The sequence below is a fragment of the Phocoena phocoena genome, chromosome 14 (assembly GCF_963924675.1).
Source record: "Phocoena phocoena chromosome 14, mPhoPho1.1, whole genome shotgun sequence".
In the NCBI taxonomy this organism is placed as follows: domain Eukaryota; kingdom Metazoa; phylum Chordata; class Mammalia; order Artiodactyla; family Phocoenidae; genus Phocoena; species Phocoena phocoena.
The window spans coordinates 67,074,735-67,093,606 of NC_089232.1; the positions used below are offsets into that span (position 1 = coordinate 67,074,735).

General features: G+C 43.1%; 1 protein-coding gene across 1 annotated transcript in view; it reads left to right on the forward strand.

The window, feature by feature from the left end:
* The window catches only part of ALK (ALK receptor tyrosine kinase), a 746,244-nt gene that overhangs the window by 553,239 nt on the left and 174,133 nt on the right, over nucleotides 1–18,872 (forward strand). Inside the window, exon 6 of the mRNA XM_065890834.1 lies at nucleotides 6,879–7,006. Coding sequence (XP_065746906.1) covers nucleotides 6,879–7,006 — 128 coding nt within the window. The remainder of the gene's footprint in view (nucleotides 1–6,878; nucleotides 7,007–18,872) is intronic.

Consider the following 18,872-nt stretch of genomic DNA (forward strand, 5'->3'; position numbering starts at 1 on the left):
AGATATGGAAAGAAAGCTCAAAGAGAAGCCCTCTATTTCTGGTCTGAGGAGCAGGAAAGGGGTCTCCTGCTAGACAGAAAGTGGAGGAAGTCCCTGTTTTCTTTTTTGATTGCTCTTTTTTACGTCTTTGGTTCTTTCCCACCACAGTCCCTAGGCAGTCCTGCCTGTTGTAATAGCAGCAGGGGATGGCCACACACCTAAAACCCCAAGGGAGGGGAACCCTTGTTTCTGGCCAGAGAAACTGTGGTCCCAGGAACAGGGATGGAATCCCCATTAGTTTTTCTTCTTTTTTCTTACTGTTTGGCCCCATAGGCAGAGTCAATCTCAAAAGGTTATATGACAGGGGCTCCCCTGGTGGCACAGTGGTTAAGAATCCGCCTGCCGATGCAGGAGACACGGGTTTGAGCCCTGGTTGGGGGAGATCCCACATGCCACGGAGCAACTAAGCAACTAAGCCACAACTACTGAGCCCGCATGCCACAACTACTGAAGCCCATGTGCCTAGAGCCCGTGCTGCACAACAAGAGAAGCCACAACAGTGAGAAGCCTGCACACCGCAACAAAGAGTAGCCCCCGCTCGCCGCAACTAGAGAAAGCCCACGTGCAGCAACAAAGACCCAACGCAGCCAAAAGTAAAAATAAATTAAACAGACAAACAAGAAGGTTATATGACAGAGCAGGGAAATTAAAGCCTAGGCATTCTACCCAGAGTATCAGGAAGGGGTGCCTCTGGGAGCAGGAAAGTGTCAAGGAGACCGTGGTGAGGAAGGAGCTCAAGAAAGTGATCTCAGAATGGCGGTCTTACTGCCAGGATGTGTGTGCATGCGTCTGACCACGGGCCTCGGTCTGCACAGACCACTGCCCAGGTCTCAGACTGACTACTGGGTGGCACAGCACACGAGACAGATCCCAAATAGGCTGTGGCAACTGAACTGACATTGGAGCCACAGTCACAGAAGATGGGTGGGAACTGCCATCCTGAAACTAACCGCCTGCTAGCTGTCGAACGCCTGCTAAAACAGAACAGAGCAAAACAGTCAGCACTCTCCATAGAAGTTAAGCAAGACCCAAGTCCTGTAAAATAGTGTTCATACTGTACAGGATACAGTCCAGAATTGCTCCAAATATGAAAAACCAGGAAAATCTCACCAACTCTCAAGGAAAAAGACGATCAAAAGATGCCAACCCTGAGATTATACAGACGTTTATCAGATAAAGATTTTAAAGACTATATTATAACCCTCTAAGTATTAAGGGTGAACCCTCTTGAGACAAATGGAATAATTCAGCAGAGACATGAAGGTATAAAAAAAGAACCAATAATTCATATACACACGTACACACACACGAGTACAAGTAAAACTGAGGTAATCTAAGATTGGTGGATTGTAGCAATGTCGGTATCCTGGTTGTGCTTTTATGCTATAGTTTTGTAAAATGTCACCTTTGGGGAAAACTGGGTAAAGTGTACAAGAGATCTCCCGATACTGTTTTTTACAACTGCATATGAATTTCCAGTTATCTCAAAATTTTCAAATAAAAGGAAAGACTCAAACGGATACTTTAGGACTGAAAAATATAACTGAAAATAAGAAATTACTCTGTGGGTTGACTTCACAGAGTCTCTCTCCCCCACCCCCCAACCCAGTTTCTGCTGTCGTGGTTCTGGCCCTCACTCCTGGCCTCTGCTTCCAGTCTCTCCTCCTCTGGTTCCTTCTAAACTTTGGTGTCGGGGTAATGTTATTCACCTGTGACTGTTCATGCCAGTCCTCCTTTCCAAAGCCCATCAGAGGCTCATTCCTTACTGAAGAGCTCCGGTTCCTTTGCCGGCACCGTTACCCTCTAAGATTTTACTGTGGCCCAGCTATCCAGGTTACTTCTCCTGTGTCCCCCCAAAATCCATTTTATTCCAGCCAAGCTACTCATCCTTCTCTGACCCTGTCTTTCTTTAAGTTTTTTTTTTTTTCTTTTTATCCATCCGTAATGCAGCCTTCAGTTCTTTCTGATCATACCTCCAGTATTCGCTGGAAGAAACCTGACGTATCTCTCAAGACCCATATTGGAATGTGATCTTCTTTTTTTTTTTTTTATTGGAGTATAATTGCTTTACAATGGTGTGTTAGTTTCTGGTTCACAACAAAATGAATCAGTTACATATATACATATGTTCCCATATCTCTTCCTGCTTGCATCTCCCTCCCTCCCACCCTCCCTATCCCACCACTCCAGGCGGTCACAAAGCACCGAGCTGATCTCCCTGTGCCATGCGGCTGCTTCCCACTAGCTATTTACCTTACATTTGGTAATGTATATATGTCCACGCCTCTCTTTCGCTTTGTCACAGCTTACCCTTCCCTGTCCCCATATCCTCAAGTCCATTCTCTAGTAAGTCTGTGTCTTTATTCCTGTTTTACCCCTAGGTTCTTCATGACATTTTTTTTCTTAAATTCCATATATATGTGTTAGCATACGGTATTTGTCTCTCTGTTTCTGACTTACTTCACTCTGTATGACAGACTCTAGGTCTATCCACCTCATTACAAATAGCTCAATTTCGTTTCTTTTTATGGCTGAGTAATATTCCATTGTATATGTGTGCCACATCTTCTTTATCCATTCATCTGATGATGGGCACTTAGGTTGTTTCCATCTCCAGGCTATTGTAAATAGAGCTGCAATGAACATTTTGGTACATGACTCTTTTTGAATTATGGTTTTCTCAGGGTATATGCCCAGTAGTGGGATTGCTGGGTCCTATGGTAGTTCTATTTGTAGTTTTTTAAGGAACCTCCATACTGTTCTCCACAGGGGCTGTACCAATTCACATTCCCACCAACAGTGCAAGAGGGTTCCCTTTTCTCCACACCCTCTCCAGCATTTGGAATGTGATCTTCTTGATGAGGCATTAATTTATCTTTATTACCATGATTATTGTCTCCTCCTTCTATGCTAGGGCTTATATCAAACATGTCCTCATATTATGGTTATTCATGTCTTTCTGCCACACCAAATTGAAAAGGTCTTCCTTTAGGGCTGGGACCGTGGCTTGTTTTGTTTGCGACGCTCAGAGTGCCAAGCTCATTTCTTCACCCAGAACGCTTTGTAAGTGAGTAGAATTGGAATGGATGCTTGATGGAATTCGAAACCGGGTGGAGTCCATTAGGTTTCTTATTTACATAGTTTGGTTCTGTAGAATTGAAACAGAAGTCTTAATATTAAGTAGAGTATTATTCATGAGCTCTCTTTTAAAGTCAGTTTTTTGGGGGAGTTGGGTGTAGTGAGAGTCGGGTAGTCATTCAGAGAGTACAGGGTTTCTTACTATCTGACTCTGACTTAAATGAATAATTGCTATAATGATTTGCAGAAATTTTTACCGCAAATTTACTATCTAAATAGACAGTCTGCTACAATGAACTTGCCTGCACACACCAGTGAGATCATGAGTTGTTTGCAGGCCTTAGTAAGCGTGCAGCCGTCATAGCTGTATCAGGTTTGCTTTACACGCTAGCACTGTGCAGACACCCTAAGGAGTGCATTAAGTATCAGACACTTAGATAGCTGTGTTTAAATGCTCTATATTATTTAGAATTCCTTAGTGGATTTTTAAATAGGTGGAAAAGATACTTTAGTGATATTTGGGGAAATTGATTGGGGTTTTCAGATGGGCTTAGGAATACATTCTTTTCTTTCCCCTTTAAATAATGAAACATTGGGGAAACACTTTCTCTGGTTGAGAATACAATTCGATCAGAAAACAGCCCAAGTTTCAGGCATTCAGAGTAAACTACCTTGTTCAAAGTCATCAGGCAAATGGTGAGCAGAGCCAGAACTGGAAGTGGAGAGCTCTAGAGAGACAACTGGAAGATAAAGGATGGTGACAGGCCATCCACACTGTGCCTTTGGCTTCCCAAAGTCCAGATGGCCTCCCCTCACTGTCATACTGATTGACTAAAGCACCAATGCTGAGATGGCCACAAATCCCCAGCACATGGGTACAGCTGCACTTTTGTCTCTAGGAGGCTTTAGGTTAGAACATAACCTTCCCCTTTGCAAGCAGAAGTAGAGTTGCCACCAGCCAAAGAGGAAAACAGGACCCTAATGAGCAAGTTTCATGACCACTGGGATGTCAACAAAGAAAATGGAGGCAGAGAGAAAAGAGAGCTTGGGTTTTTTTTCACAGGGTTTTTGCTGTCTCTTACACAAATCTGAGCCTAGGTCTAAGCGTGCCCTTTTTCAGTCCCAACTTCCCTGGTTATAAAATCATGTTTGGCAACTACTCTGAAAGTTATTAAAGTTGCAGCAGGAAACGATGGGAGGCCAGAGAATTTCAGACAAAAGTTATTGCATCAGTAACTCAGAAACTAATCCCTAAAACAATTGACACATTTTTCCAGAGGGCTAGTGCCAATACAGAAATGGAAATCATTGTCAAGGGCCACTGTGTACCTGGAATTAAAATCCATCATTCCTCAGAGCAGAGAGCTACGATTTTAGAAGAATATGAATAGTCATGCCTTTTATCACCATATTTCCTCGAAAATAAGAGTCCTTTATTTTTCAAAAGAACAAGAAAAATTCTGCTCTCTCTGTGTTTTTCCTTAAGGACCCCTCATTTACATTTTCTTTTCAAATTTTTTTTCTTTGACAGTCACACATTTAAACAGAAGGCCTCCTTTTCCTTATTCAATTGCACTGGTTTCATTTTGGATAGAAATCCTGTTGGGTACAGTAACAGAGAACAAACTACGACAGCAATAATCCCTTCTACAACATCTATTGTTGGGAAACTTAATACACTTTTTTTTTTTAACATCTTTATTGGAGTATAATTGCTTTACAATGGCATGTTAGTTTCTGCTGTACAACAAAGTGAATCAGCTATACATTTAATACACTTTTATTAAATGGCTGAGGCACTGGCTCCAGTGATCCGAATTAACCACAGAAAAGCACAGAAAGGGAACAGAAATGCCTTCTGCCTTCAGCAGAGCGCACTGCATGCCCAACAACATGGCAGGGACCAGAGACAAAAACTCCCATCCAGGAACACCCACCTGAAAGACCATAGATTGCCTTAGGCGACGCCTTCATTACCAAAAGTTAACAGATGGAAAAGATTTAATGGGATCTTGGGAATTCCCTTGCTGTCCAGTGGCTAGGACTCTGCGCTTTCACTGCCGAGGGCCCAGTTCAATCCCTGGTGGGGGAACTAAGATCCCGCAAGCTGTGCAGTGCGACCAAAAAAAAAAAAGATTTGATGGGATCCAGTGTTAACAAGCAAATAAGCAAATGGAGAAATGGGCCTTCTGATTCACTGTTGGAGGACTGACAATATCCTCAGAGTTTTAAATGTATGTACACTTTGACCCAGGTTCTGAGAATTTGTTCTAAGTTAGTATTTACATAAGCACACAAGGTTAGCCTCAGCATGAGAGGAAAACTCAGGAACAATGCACAAATCGTTAAAAATGCAATCATTGAACTGATCATGTAATTTATATTTATTGTCTTGTGACATACTGCTGAGTGGCAAAGTGCAGTCACAGCAAGCTTATGTGTGTATGAGCTTATCTGTGTAAAACTGTAGCTAAAAGGCTGTTCACAGAGGAGTTCACCATGGTAGTCTCTGGATGACCTTCTGGGTGACTTTTACTTTCCTTGACCAACTTTTCTGGATTTTTAATATTTTTTATATTTGGAGTTTGGGAGGGTGCTTTAAAATTTTTTCAAACAGAAAGCTAGTCTTTCCCTAAGTTCCTTCGTACTTGTACTGCCATACCTAAGCCCAACCTAGTGGCAAAACACTATGAAACATTGTGATGAGTTCATGGGTGTATCCAAATGTGAAAAATCATCAAATTGTACACTTTTGTACATGTGATTTATTTATTGTACGTCAATTACACCTCAATAAAATTGTTTCTCTTTAAGAGGAAAGAAAATACAAAATAGTCCAGGTAATTTCCATTCTCTACACAAAATTGTCAAAATAACTATATACATAAAAAAAAACCCTGAATCAATTTTGGAAAGTAAATTTGATGTTCCAATCAGTGACAGGAGGCTACTCCAAGAGGTTAATAGCCTGAGTGAGGTGTAAAAATGTTCATTTAGCTTATTCTCCGTTCTCCAGCGGTGTCAGTGTCCTTGATTATAGATAGATGCAGTGCTCAGTGTTTGACCAGCTTCCGTCTTCTTCTGTTTGAACCTTTTTGCGGAGTCCACGTCAATCTTAGGTAACTTTTACCCCAAAGCACATGCTTCAGTGCACTTTAATTTTCCTTCAGTAAATAAATAGCACTTGGTAGCTTCCCTTAAGTAGCTATATAGCAAACCTGAGGGTTCTGAGACTTTGGGATCCGATAAAATTACAAAAACCAAGCATTCCTTCCAGAGATAATAATGAATACACTGATAAATGCTTTGAAGACAATTCCTTCACTCTGCTGGCAGATTTCCTCAGACATATATATTCTTTTCCTGTAAGACTAGCTACTGAAGTAGTCCAAAGGTCTGCAGTTGCCTAAAAAGTATGACAAAAGGAACACCAATGGCTACAGTGGGTTTAAGAATTGGGTCTCTGAGTTAGCTAGACAAGAAAGAAACAAATGTGTGTGTGTTGCCGTCAGAGTCACCATCCTCAGAGTTTTAAATGTACATACGCTTTGACCCAGGTTCTAAGAATTTGTCCTAAGGCAGTATTTACATAAGCACACAGGGTTAGCCTCAGCACAGTCAGAAAGAGGAAAAAGGGTTCCACCTCTTGGTGCGGCATGAAGAACGTGGGCCAGTGCAAGGGTAGGACCTCTCTGCGGGTTAGGTCTGCTTCTCATCACCGTTTTTCTATGCTTTCCCCCTCTGCTTTCCAATGCAACCAGTTGGACTGTGCTGCAGGGAAGAATTGGGCGCCCAGAGAACCCGTTCCGAGTGGCCCTGGAATACATCTCGAGTGGAAACCGAAGCTTGTCTGCAGTGGACTTCTTCGCCCTGAAAAACTGCAGCGAAGGTATCTGAATCTGGCTTTCCCCTCCACTCCTTGGTAGCTTGTTGTCTTAAGTGGGTCAATTTCCTGCCGCCGTGATTAGCTGGGAATGTGCACACTTACATAGAAACGTCTACAGTGCTTTGGGTCTGGTTGTGGGTATTGTCAAGTGCTCCATAGCTCAGCTGATCAATTTTCAAAGATCGAGTATAGTATTATATCTGCTTAACTTAAAACTTTATCAAATAGAATATAGTCCTTGTTAGATAACACATTAGCTTAACTCCCCTGGCTGTCAAATACTTTCAGCTATGGTTTTGTTTTGTTTCGTGGAAATTTTCAAATGTTCGCAATTGAATAGAATAGTGCAGTGAACCACCATGTACCCTCAACCCAGTTTCAACAATTATCAACATTCTGCCATTTTTGTTTCGCCTATATCTCCACCCCGCTGACTTGATAATTAGTATTTTACTTTTCTTCCTGAGGTAAAATTTACAACTACGTATTTTTAATGATTTGATTTAAGCTGTCATTAAGGGACAATGTGGGAAATGGTTATATGTGAATATTTTTGCTTATTTTGTAAAAATCATTAGGGCATGGTCCACTGTGTCATTGAATTTCTTTTGCATAAGCCCTATATTGTGAATTTATTTCAAGATTTATTACCAAGAGAGGACATCTCTCTCCTGAAGAATAATTTGTTGATTTTTTTTCTTTTTGCCTTTGTTGCCAGGCAACTCTGAACTAAATGCAGTACTTAATCACAATAATTATATCTGTGTAGTTTTTTGTTGAGCTTATTTCCCCCTCCCTCTACAGAGTTTTTGATCTTCTATTCTTATTTTCAAGATCATGTTTTATATGTATCTTTCATTAGACGTTGCCTCAAGTCTGACTGGTATGCAGGATAAGATTGACCATCAATACATATATGAGGTCCATCTTTCCTTGGTTCTTCAGAAGACCTAGGGTCATAATTATAAACATCCTTTATTATTTCTCACATGTAGAGGGTATACAAGATGGGCTTGAATTATACAAATCTTCAGGAAAAGAGTTGCTTTCGTTGCCACTGTTCTCCTGCTGTGCCTGCCTCTTCCCAGTGGCTCACTGGGAAGGGAGCTCTCACCTGTGCCATGGAACCTGTGGGCTGGAGGCCCAAGAATGAAGTGTTGACAGGAAGGAAGCCTGTGACACTCCCAGACCTAACCTCTCCATTTAGACTGTTCATGAACAGCCATGAAGGCCCATAACACACAGCCATCTGTTGCAGGTAGAGGCCCCGTTTTGAATCTGGAGCTGGTATACAAAGCGGACTCCCTTTGGTAGGGAGCCCACTGACCACCCAGTTCCTTACGTTGCTGTAGCTCTTCATTCATTGCTGGCCTTTCAAGAACTTTGAAAAGGCGTATTTGTTTCTTTTCTTCTTTAATCAAAACTGATTTATGTGTGGGAAAAAGAGAAGCCACCATAACATGATAGATTGAACTTCAGTTCAAGTTGAAAAGTTGCTTAGCCTGTGATGTGGGGCACTGTACCAGAAACATGTGGTTTGGGAGAAAGCCAGGAGCTTGCACAAACGTTCCACACTCACGAGCCTAGGGATTTGTGAACCTCTCTGTGTTCACAAATGTCAAGGGTCTACCTACGCACTGTCCAAAAGAGGCCATGTGTTGAAATGGAGCCGGTTAACAAGAATGTGTCGAGAGAAGGCATTAGTTCCCAGAACTGGTCTAATTGCATTTGAACAACATCAGGAGACGGGAATAAGTGACTACAAAACTCCAGGTATCAGGCCCGGCACAAATAGTCCTGCAAAAATTCCTTCTACCTTTGAAGGATATCAGCTAGTTGTGCACAATTTTCGTCCCTTAGAACTTCCTTTCAGCTACAAAAGTTTTCCTCTGTAGCTTATGTTGCATTTGCAGCGACCTGTTGCACAGTTTAAAAGACGTGTTTCTTTTCTGCTTCTCTACCCTTATGAAGCCAAGAGAGATGACCTCTCTAACTTTCTCTAATGATCCAGAAAGTGTTTCTTCTGGCAGGACACTCTCTTAAGGAGGGAGAAAAGAAGTCTTCATCTGATTCCCTAGGGGAAGTAGACTGGCCAAGAGACCTAGGGAGGTTCTCATGGCCCAGCTACCTTCCTTCAGAGGCTCCAAGTCCAAGAACAGATGGCTTCCATAGGGACCAGGTGTCCTTTACGCTCCTTCTCAGGCTTAGAATCCTGTGACCACCAAGGGGTGTGAAGGGATCACTGTGGATCTGTGTAAGGCAGAGAAGAACAAAGTGATCCCATTGTGTCCTGAGAACTTCTAACTCTTCCTCCTGTTACAGACCAAATTCAGGTGCATATCAGTTGATGTGGACAAGTTGCAAACATAAGAAGCACCCTAAAGCTACCCTCATATATTTAAAGGGAAAGAGTTGTTTTGGAGGCATACTCAAGGCCTGTTTGGTATAGACAAATGTCTGCGTTTTCTTAGGTCATTGCTTTAGTTAGGTCATGAAGAGGAGGAGCTAAGAGGAGAGAAGTAATATCTTTGAGGGGATGATGCTGATGACATGCTAGCCAGGTTGTTAATAGGTTTGCAGGTTGTCTGGTCTACTTTCTATAGAACTCTACAACCCTTCCTTGTCCCACGTGAAAAGAGGTGCCATTTTTTTTTTTTTAAGAAGATGTTGGGGGTAGGAGTTTATTAACTAATTAATTTATTTTTGCTGTGTTGGGTCTTCGTTTCTGCGTGAGGGCTTTCTCTGGTTGCGGCAAGCGGGGGCCACTCTTCATCGCGGTGCGCGGGCCTCTCCCTATCGCGGCCTCTCGTTGCAGAGCACAGGCTCCAGACGCGCAGGCTCAGTAGTTGTGGCTCACGGGCCCAGTTGCTCCGCGGCATGTGGGATCCTCCCAGACCAGGGCTCGAACCCGTGTCCCCTGCATTAGCAGGCAGATTCTCAACCACTGTGCCACCAGGGAAGCCCCCAAGAGGTGCCATTTTAATTAAACTGGAGAAAGGGGAAGTTGGACAATTTTTCTCGCATAGGAGATGATATCTATCTGTGGGTGTCATCAGGGCAGAGGTCGTGCCTCTTTCCTCTCTGAATCCTGACACCTATCACAGTATGTAACAGTTAATAGCCGCTCAGTTAATAAGCAATAAAAGCTCACATCTGTGGAGCACTTACCATGTGCACAGGCAAAGTGCTGATCCCTTTACGTGTGTTAGTTATCTCCTGCGAGCTTTACAATAATACTAAAAAATAGGTACTATTATCCTCATTTTACGTATAGGGAAACTGAAGTTCACAGAAGTTTCTAAAGTTGCCATCGTCATTCAGTTGGGGAAAAGTAGAGCCGAACTCAATCCCAGGTCAACTGGATCACCAAGCCAGTATTTCTGTCCATGACATTCTGCGGCCTTAATGGAATGTGTAAACGCTGGAGTTTTATAGGTTACTGGAAACCTTAAAATTATCCTTGACTCTTCCTCTTATCCCTACATCCAGATGGTCAAGTCTTGAGCTCTAAGCTTGTGGCTGCCTCACATTCTATCTGTTGCTATCTAGATGCTACTGTTACTGCTTCTCAAGTTTATCCTTCTGACTTCATTTCCTCAGCCATGTGCCTTATCCAGGCCTTCACATATGCATACTGGGACTTTGGCAATAACCAGCTGGTCTCTCTGATATCATTATTCATCCTTCGCACATTACCAGGAAAATCTCCCCCAAATTCCTTTTTCTTGTGGCACTTTCATAAGAATTTCAGTAACTTCTTATTGTCTACCACGTCAGAAATACGAGGGCTAGAATGGACCACCTCACTCATTTCCTGGGGCCAGGAAAATGATGGGCTGGGGGTCTGACCTTGGTATTTTCACCACTGCTCAGTCTTGCCTGGAAAGCCCCAGTGTCTCTGCCTGATTTCCAAGGTTCTTACAATCTGGCCCCCCTGTATCTGTTCAACATTATGCCCGCTGTTCTCTACACCTTCTGTCCTCTAGTCAGACTGGTGTTCTGTACACTATGCCAGGAGTGCCCTACTTGGTCCCAGGCATTTCATTTTGAACATTGATTGACCGTTTATGATCTAGCTTGGAGCCCAAACCCTCCAGAACATCATTCTCAGCTAAAGAAATTCTTCTCGGAAGACTTTGCTCTCTGCATCTAAATTTAGTAGCTGTTTTATAATTATTTCTCAACTAGTCATTTTAGGACCCTAACTTGAGGTTCAGAACCTTGTCTTCTATTTCTTTTATTTCTCCAGGGGGCAGTTAACACCATGCTAAATACATAAGAAACACAATGTGAATACTTGTTGACTGATTGGCTAATCAATCAATTGATAAATGCTACTCCTGCTTTTATAGCTTTGGGCTGCTACTCCCAAAAGAAAGTAGCAGTGAGTGGAAATTACTTGGAAGAGGTTTTCCCCTCATCTTGAAAGAGCAGTGTGTATATTCAGCACTGAGGGGAGGGATGTCAGCTCCTAGAGACACTCATGCCCTGGCTCCCAGGGAACCCTTAACCCTTTCAAACGACCTTTCTTCAGCAGACAACCCAGAGCAATAGGATTGTGAAGGACACTCATCGGGACCCCTCATGTTCAGAGAAAGCTACAGAAAGACATAAGTCAGAATGGCAGGATTAGCATACTGAAAAGGATTTGAAAACTATCAGTGTGCCTCTGACCAGCTCATAAAAATACATATTGCAAACACCCATCTAGCACCTTCTATGTGCCAGGTCCTGTTCTAAGCACATTGCTTATATTAACTCATTAAATCCTTATTGCTGTGAGGTATACATTATTATTATCATCACTCCCATTATATGGATGGGGAGATCGAGGCACAGAGACCTAAGTAATTTACCCAAAGTCTCACAGCTTTGGCTCCAACTGGCTCCAGCATCCATACTCTTATCTACCACAGAAGGTCCCTGCTGGACAGGACCTCAGAAAGCATCTAATCTGCCTCCCTCCACCATGTGGAAATTGAATGCACAAACACCCAAAGATTTACCTTGAACTTTGACACACTAAATTACTGATTAGCCCAATGTGCTTTCTGCCTCCATCTCATGGTTGTCAAGTTCTCACTTTTTCTAAGAAACCAATTCAGAATTTCCCTCTCCCTGCTCAGATGGGTCAAAGGCAGTTTAGGAGGACCACCCCCCCACCCCGATCAACAGTGGGCAAATCAAGGAACTAAAAATGGCTCCAGTGTAAGCTTAAGCATATTTTACTGCAGGTCACCATAGTTCCACTTCTCTCTAATGAACCTGCAAGAATCTCACAGCTGAGGTCTCCCGCATTCAGCTCACTCACAGATTTCTCACCAAGGAGTGCTCTTGACCCCTTACCCTATCAAGACATCTCCATACACATTACCTCTTCTGATCCATTCAGAGAGGGTGTCAGAATCTTCACATTACCCGTGGTGGGGGGCAGGGTGGGTATTTCGCTAACTTCTGTAGTTCAGGAAAGGGAAGAAATCCAAGGGGTCAAATGCAGTCCAACCACCGTGGATACCTTAAAACACGTGTCCCAGAAGAGTTGGAGATGCACAGATATCTTAACCTCTCTGGGCCTAAAATGAGCGCATTTGAACTAGATCCACAGTCCTTAAACATTTTTTAGAGGCTGAACTCTTAATTCAAATAAAATCTTATATAGAAGTCCAGTATATAAAATTACACAAGCAGAGCTGCCCTTGAGGAAGTGAGGGTGGGAAACCCACCCATTCCACAGCCCTTGACACACCCTCCAAATGGGTTTTCATGAAGTACGGTTTGAGAACCCCTGGACAGTCTGATTTTCAACTCTCATATTAACTCCAGCTTTTTGATCCTATCATATTGTACTTATTTAAAATGTGATAGACAAAAGTAGTTACATCAACCATACCTTCTTTAAATGATTAAGACTAAGCCCAAGGCTATTGTACTTTGAATATGGGCCATTTCCACAAGACAAATTTTTGTCACTGTGGGTCCTGGCTTTGAGATGCTAGGTATGGAGCTGGTATGAACGTTTCCAGTAAAACATGCGTGGCATCTCCTGGCCTTGTCTCCTCTCTCTTCTTACTTCACCAAAGACAGTGATGGGCAGTGGAGGATGTCCTCCTTAGACCAAGAGTTGACAAGAGGAAATGAGAGAAGCCAAACAAACAGATTCTAATCTTTGGCCAGCCGTGTGGAACCAATTAGCCTCTAGAGTAAGCTCCAAAATCCAGCTGGGTAAAATGAAGGAGTACCTCATGGGCTCCTGGCAGCTTGTCCCAAACTGGGCATTTTCTGTTCCAAAAGCAAGCAATGCCCTGCAGGATCCTCAGTCTGTGCTTGTAAAATGAAGATTACTATGACACACTGTCTTGGGGCTGCTAGCGGAAAACTCTCTATGTAACAGACTCATCTATCCCTCTATCCATCCATGCATTCACTCACTCATTCGACAGATATTCACTGAGCAGTACTAAACTAAACACAATATGTATATGGTGACACTGATATAAACTTGTTTCTGTCTTAGGACTGAGTTTTGGTGTGGTGGCTTTAAGATCTCCATTCTACTCGGCACAAACACTGTTTCCAAAAGACCTCCCTGGCTTATTTTTAGTGTGCACCAGAGGTATTGAATGTGTGCTCCGTTTGTAGAGATGTCTTCCTCCAAACTAGTTGCAATGCGCCTTTCTCAGACCACAGAACTGCACTGAATCAGCAAACAGGGGATTTAAGTCCCCTTTCCACCTCTTATTTGCCATAGACTAGCCAACTCTGTGGATCAGAAGGGACATTAAAGGTGTCCCCCAGAATTGGCACACTGATCGTTTTTTAGTTTAAAATAACAATACGTCAATTGGTGTCCTGAAATTGACCTTAATCATGAGGGTCAAAAGAGAAGATGGCTGTGGAGGTGTGTTTGTAGGTATTGCCCTGAGCTACCTGACTTCTCTGCCCTCACCTGGCCTGAGGCCTTTAAAAATGAAGCTGCTCCCTTTCTGCTGCTCGGTTTCTCATGGAGAAACTACTATTCACAGAAATAAATTGGCTCTTCTGACGCCTCCTGTAAACGTTTCATGTTAATGATAACCAAATGCCAAGTGGGCAATGGGAGCTGCAGCATTGCCAACCTGACGCTGGCACCCAGGTGGCCACCACCTGGGTTGGTCTCTTTAAGGGACTGAATCAACTGTGCGGTGGTGGGAGCTATTGCTTGGAAGTGAAAGCCAAGGAAAAATCGGAGCCACAGCCTGGTGTCCTCACTCAGTTCTCACTGTGTCTTCCAGGTGGAGGGTGAACCCCGTTTACCAAACACTCCCCTTCTTAATTTCCAATTTCTAAAACTTCTTGCCCATAATTTATCTGTGGACTATACTGTTTAAAATGATGATTTCATCTAGCCACTGAGATCTACTCACATTTCCCCAAATGCCTCCCCACCTCAAGCTTTCGCTCCAGCTCTGCCCCCCTCCCCCATTACCAATATCTGCCTGTCCCAGTCCTACATGTCTTTTAAAATCTCAGCTCAAATACTGTCTCCTCCAAGAAGTCTCAGCCCAGAATTGTGTTTCCATATATTTCTGTTTTAGAACAGTCTACTTCCTTCCAGAGTTATTTATGTCTTGCTCAATAGATGGATGCTAGATTCTAGTTTTAAAAAGACCGTGTCTTTTTTTTTTAATCTCCTATATCCCAGTTAGCAACTAACAGTGTTTTTCCCATGGTAAGCAGTGAATAAAGGTTTTGCTGTTACAATGTAGGAGAGAGATTACAGGCTTTGGGATCAGACAGAATGAGTGTAGAATTCCAGCTCCATCACTTACCACCCTTTTGAGCTCAGAAGAGGTTTTTTGTTTGTTTGTTAGTTTGTTTTTATCTATGAGTTTGGGTTTTCTCATAAGTAAATGGAGCTAATAATATATAATTATGGGTTTGCTGGGAAATTAAAACTGATATTGTGTGAAGAGCCCCTAGGACAGTGCTTGGCACAGTAAATACCATCTTCCTCTCTCTCCCATGTCCCCTGACTGAGCTAAATGTCCTCATTCTGGAACCAGGGCTGAATAATCCTGCACGACTAGCCCAGGGTATGTTATATATTTGCAGGGTCACACCCACCTTTCACTTTAATTTTTATTGTTTTTTCTTTAATATATTACCTTTTTAATAATATATTTTATTTAATTGTTAATTTATAGAATTTAATTTTCAATAGTAATTGTTTATCAGCTAGCTCACAAAATTTCTGAAAATTTAATAATCAGCTCTTGCCAATGAGTATGCGCTGGCTGTAACCCACCACTGCACTCTTTCCTTCCAAGACTGCTTTTTCTAAACCCCAGACATTATATCATCTTATTCATAAACATTTCAGCATACACCTCTAAAAGATAAAGACTCTTTAAGAGAAAAAAGAAAGAACCATAATATCATTATCACACATAACAATTTTAATAATAATTCCTTAATATTCCCTAATAGTTCTCTAATTGGCATGTGAATTGAATCTACCTTTCACTCTCACTCTGGGCATTGTCTGAACCATTGGGCCGAGGGAGAGGTTATCCCATGTCCAACAAAGACCCTGACAGCCCAGATCTACATTCTGATTTTGAAGGAAGCTGCTTCTGTATGCTTTTATCTCTAATACAGTCATTTGTTCCTTTGTGACTCAGTGCACAGAATCCACTCTGTCCCCAAAGGAGAAAGACCGTTTAATCCTGTGGAGATGCTTGGAGACAAAGGAAGAGCCTAAAAGTCCTTTGACCTGCTTATCACACTGTCTCCTCAAGCAGACTAAACATGGGGTCTAAAACAACCAGGCCCTCAGCTTGTGGAACCAGAAAAGAACTTTGTCCGCCCCTCCTTTCCCTACTGATGCATAGCTGCTGTTGGCTTATGAATGGCTTATTCATAATCACTAATAAAACCAACTAGAAATGCCCCACGAAGTGCTTAGGAACAATAATGACCGCTTGGGCGACTATTTTAAATATTCGACCATTGAAAATCACCTGGAAATGGGGGCAGACACAAAAGGTCTTAAAATATAAATAGATAAGGAACGAGTGTGCTGAGGTCATTGTACGCCCAAAAGAAAATTACTTCCAAATTACAACTACATAAAAGAAATAATTGAAAAGATTAATCACACTAAAATAATTGGGCTATCTGACAAGTAATTTGGAGCAATATTCAGTCATTGACATCAATGTCTAGTAGTAAAATAGTAATGAATTTCATTCTCTGACTAATGTATTTATTTTATTAATGGTACTAAATGGTGTTGTTACTGCTTATAAATATTTCATAACTTTTAATTCATTAAAATGTTCAAGAAATTTCCAAAAGTATTTATTAGCTTTAAATCATTCTTAGTGTTCAATATGCGATTACCACTCTGCCTGGGTAATTAAAAAAATTATTATTTTGGGTAATGGGAGTCTCTGAATGCAGAGGATTAAGCCCTGGTTATTAATGAGACTGTCGCTCCAGCTGGTGATGAATGAGGGGCTTAGTGAAGCTGTGTTCCCTCTTCGGGTCTCTAAGGCCCTTCTGTAGCCATTCCTTAAAACCTGGGGCTGTGAGGCAAACAGGGCGGACCCAGATAATTTAATTCCGGAGATGATAACCCGTGTCTAAACTGACACTTCTCTTTCAATCCACCACCTCTCCCAGCCTCGTTTCATCTTCCTGGAACAGCTGAGAGAAAAATTCGTATATTCCAACCTCACCCCTTCTGTTTCTTTCATTCTTTGATAGAGGCCATAACAGGTGAAACGGGCAAAAAGATGCAACAGAAAGAACAACAAGGGACACCACATAATGAATAGTGGAAGGAGGATAGGATTTGGATGAGGAAAACATGGATTTGGGTCCCGAGTTGTTTGGGTGCTGTACATCCATTACATCCTGCAGTACTGGATAATTCGTGTGTGAAATGAAGACAATGGTACCTGCCCCAGGGTCCGTGTGGGGATTAAATATGTTAGTCTGTGTGCCTACATGCCTGGAACCTAGTGGGAAATCAAACAGCGTTAGTTCTACTCTTTTCTAAGTCCAAAGAGTGTGTCATGGTGGTATTGATCCAATGGCCTTGACAACTCTTAATTAACCTGGTACAAACAGTTGGTATGAGTCATCAGGGAAAACCGGGCCAACAGTGAGTTGTACAACTCAGGGACTCGGTGAAGTCTAAGGACAGGACGTCCCCTGGAGGAGGGGTGGGATAACTCCGCTCTCAGTGCTCTGCCCCATAGGTCTGAGATCAGGCTCACTGCACTGCCTCCAGAGGCTCATCCACACAGGGGATGGCTAAAGGCATTTGGTTGTGGGCAAATGGGGAGGGGGCAGGATCCACCAAGTGGCTTGAGGTGAAGTGTGGCCAGTGCTTCTCACACTGGGATGCGTGTACCTCAAGAATATATGGTGATGTTCTGGGAGTTTCCAAACCCACAGAATCAACATGGTACATCTTTCCAGACTGGAGTGGAAGGACATTTTCTATTAAAATTTTCAGGGATATGTATTGGGCTCCAATGAAAACTGTGCACGAATTTAAGGTAAAAGACCTTTTCTGCTCGTAGTAATTCCCCAGATTCTGGGAGGTGCCTTCACCCCTCTCTGCCATTGGGGGAACATCAGAGGGTATGTTGGTGAAGCACCACTCCAGGGGGACAGAGGGACACGGGTAAGAGGAGGTGCAGCCAGGCCTGGGGTCACCCACTGGAAAGCTGGTGCCAAAGGGAAGGTATCCTCTCAATGCAAGCCATGGATGGGCAGAATGGCGGGCAGAACCCAGGTGACACCAGAAATCAGCAGTGGGGCCCTCATCTACCAAATGAAGCAGAGAAGGGCTCAGTTCCTAAAGTTTAGGTACCAGATCAGGGACGGACTAACAAATATGAGATTGCAAAGTCCCCTGTGCATTGGCCTGAAGCTTCTTAAATTTCTCCAAGGACAGAATTGATCTCAGAGTTGGTTTGGTTTGGTTTTTGTTTGAAGGGGGACACAGGGAGGGGTACCAAACCTTTGAAGATCCGGGAGACACTTTATTTCCTCTCTTGCTGGACCCCTGGACAGAGCGCCTCACATCAGGGGTCTGGGAATGTCCAGGGTGGAGGACAGTGAGGGTGCCGCCTGCTCTGCTCGCTGATGGGCGTAGACTTGGGAGCTCAGGAGCCTGCACTGCTTCTCTCTTCACTCATGGTTATTTTGCCATTTGGGGCCCTCTCTGTCTTCAAGTTATGCTGTGAGCATAGCTTTTGCGGAACTTTAGTTTGCCTAAAGTTGGGATTTGTTTTGGGAAAGAAACACTGGGAATTGCTCCGCAGCTGCCTGGAAAGCCCCACAACGCACAGCTTGCAAACCGCAGGGCAAATGGTCTCTGGGATCCCTGCTTCCCTCAGCTCCGACATTCTGGGATTCTCTGAGAAGCTTATGGGTGGATGTAAAGTCTTTCGGCTTTGGCCGCTTTTGCTTCTTCATTTAGCTCTTAGCCAGCATTTTGTGTCTATATAACACTTAACAAATATTGAGTAATTACTCCTTATTAATCATTCTTGCAACTGGTAGACCAGGGTCTTATCATTTCCTTCAAGAACACGGGTGTAATATCCTGTCTGGATCCCAGGTCACACTCAGGGGGGCGGTGGGGTCATCATGGCAGCACCGGGATCCTCCAGAGCTCGGTGGAGGGGGGGCCGGAAGGTGGGCACAGGCTCTGTGAGGCTACAGCCACACTAGGATGCCCTTCCGCTCTAATGAACAGGAAGGACAAGCCGCAGCGCCAGCCAATGGCAGCTGAGAGGCAATAAGCTTTAATTAGAGGCTTCTTCCTGGAAATTCACATGAACATAATAAGTCTGTTGTCTTAAAAGGCCCA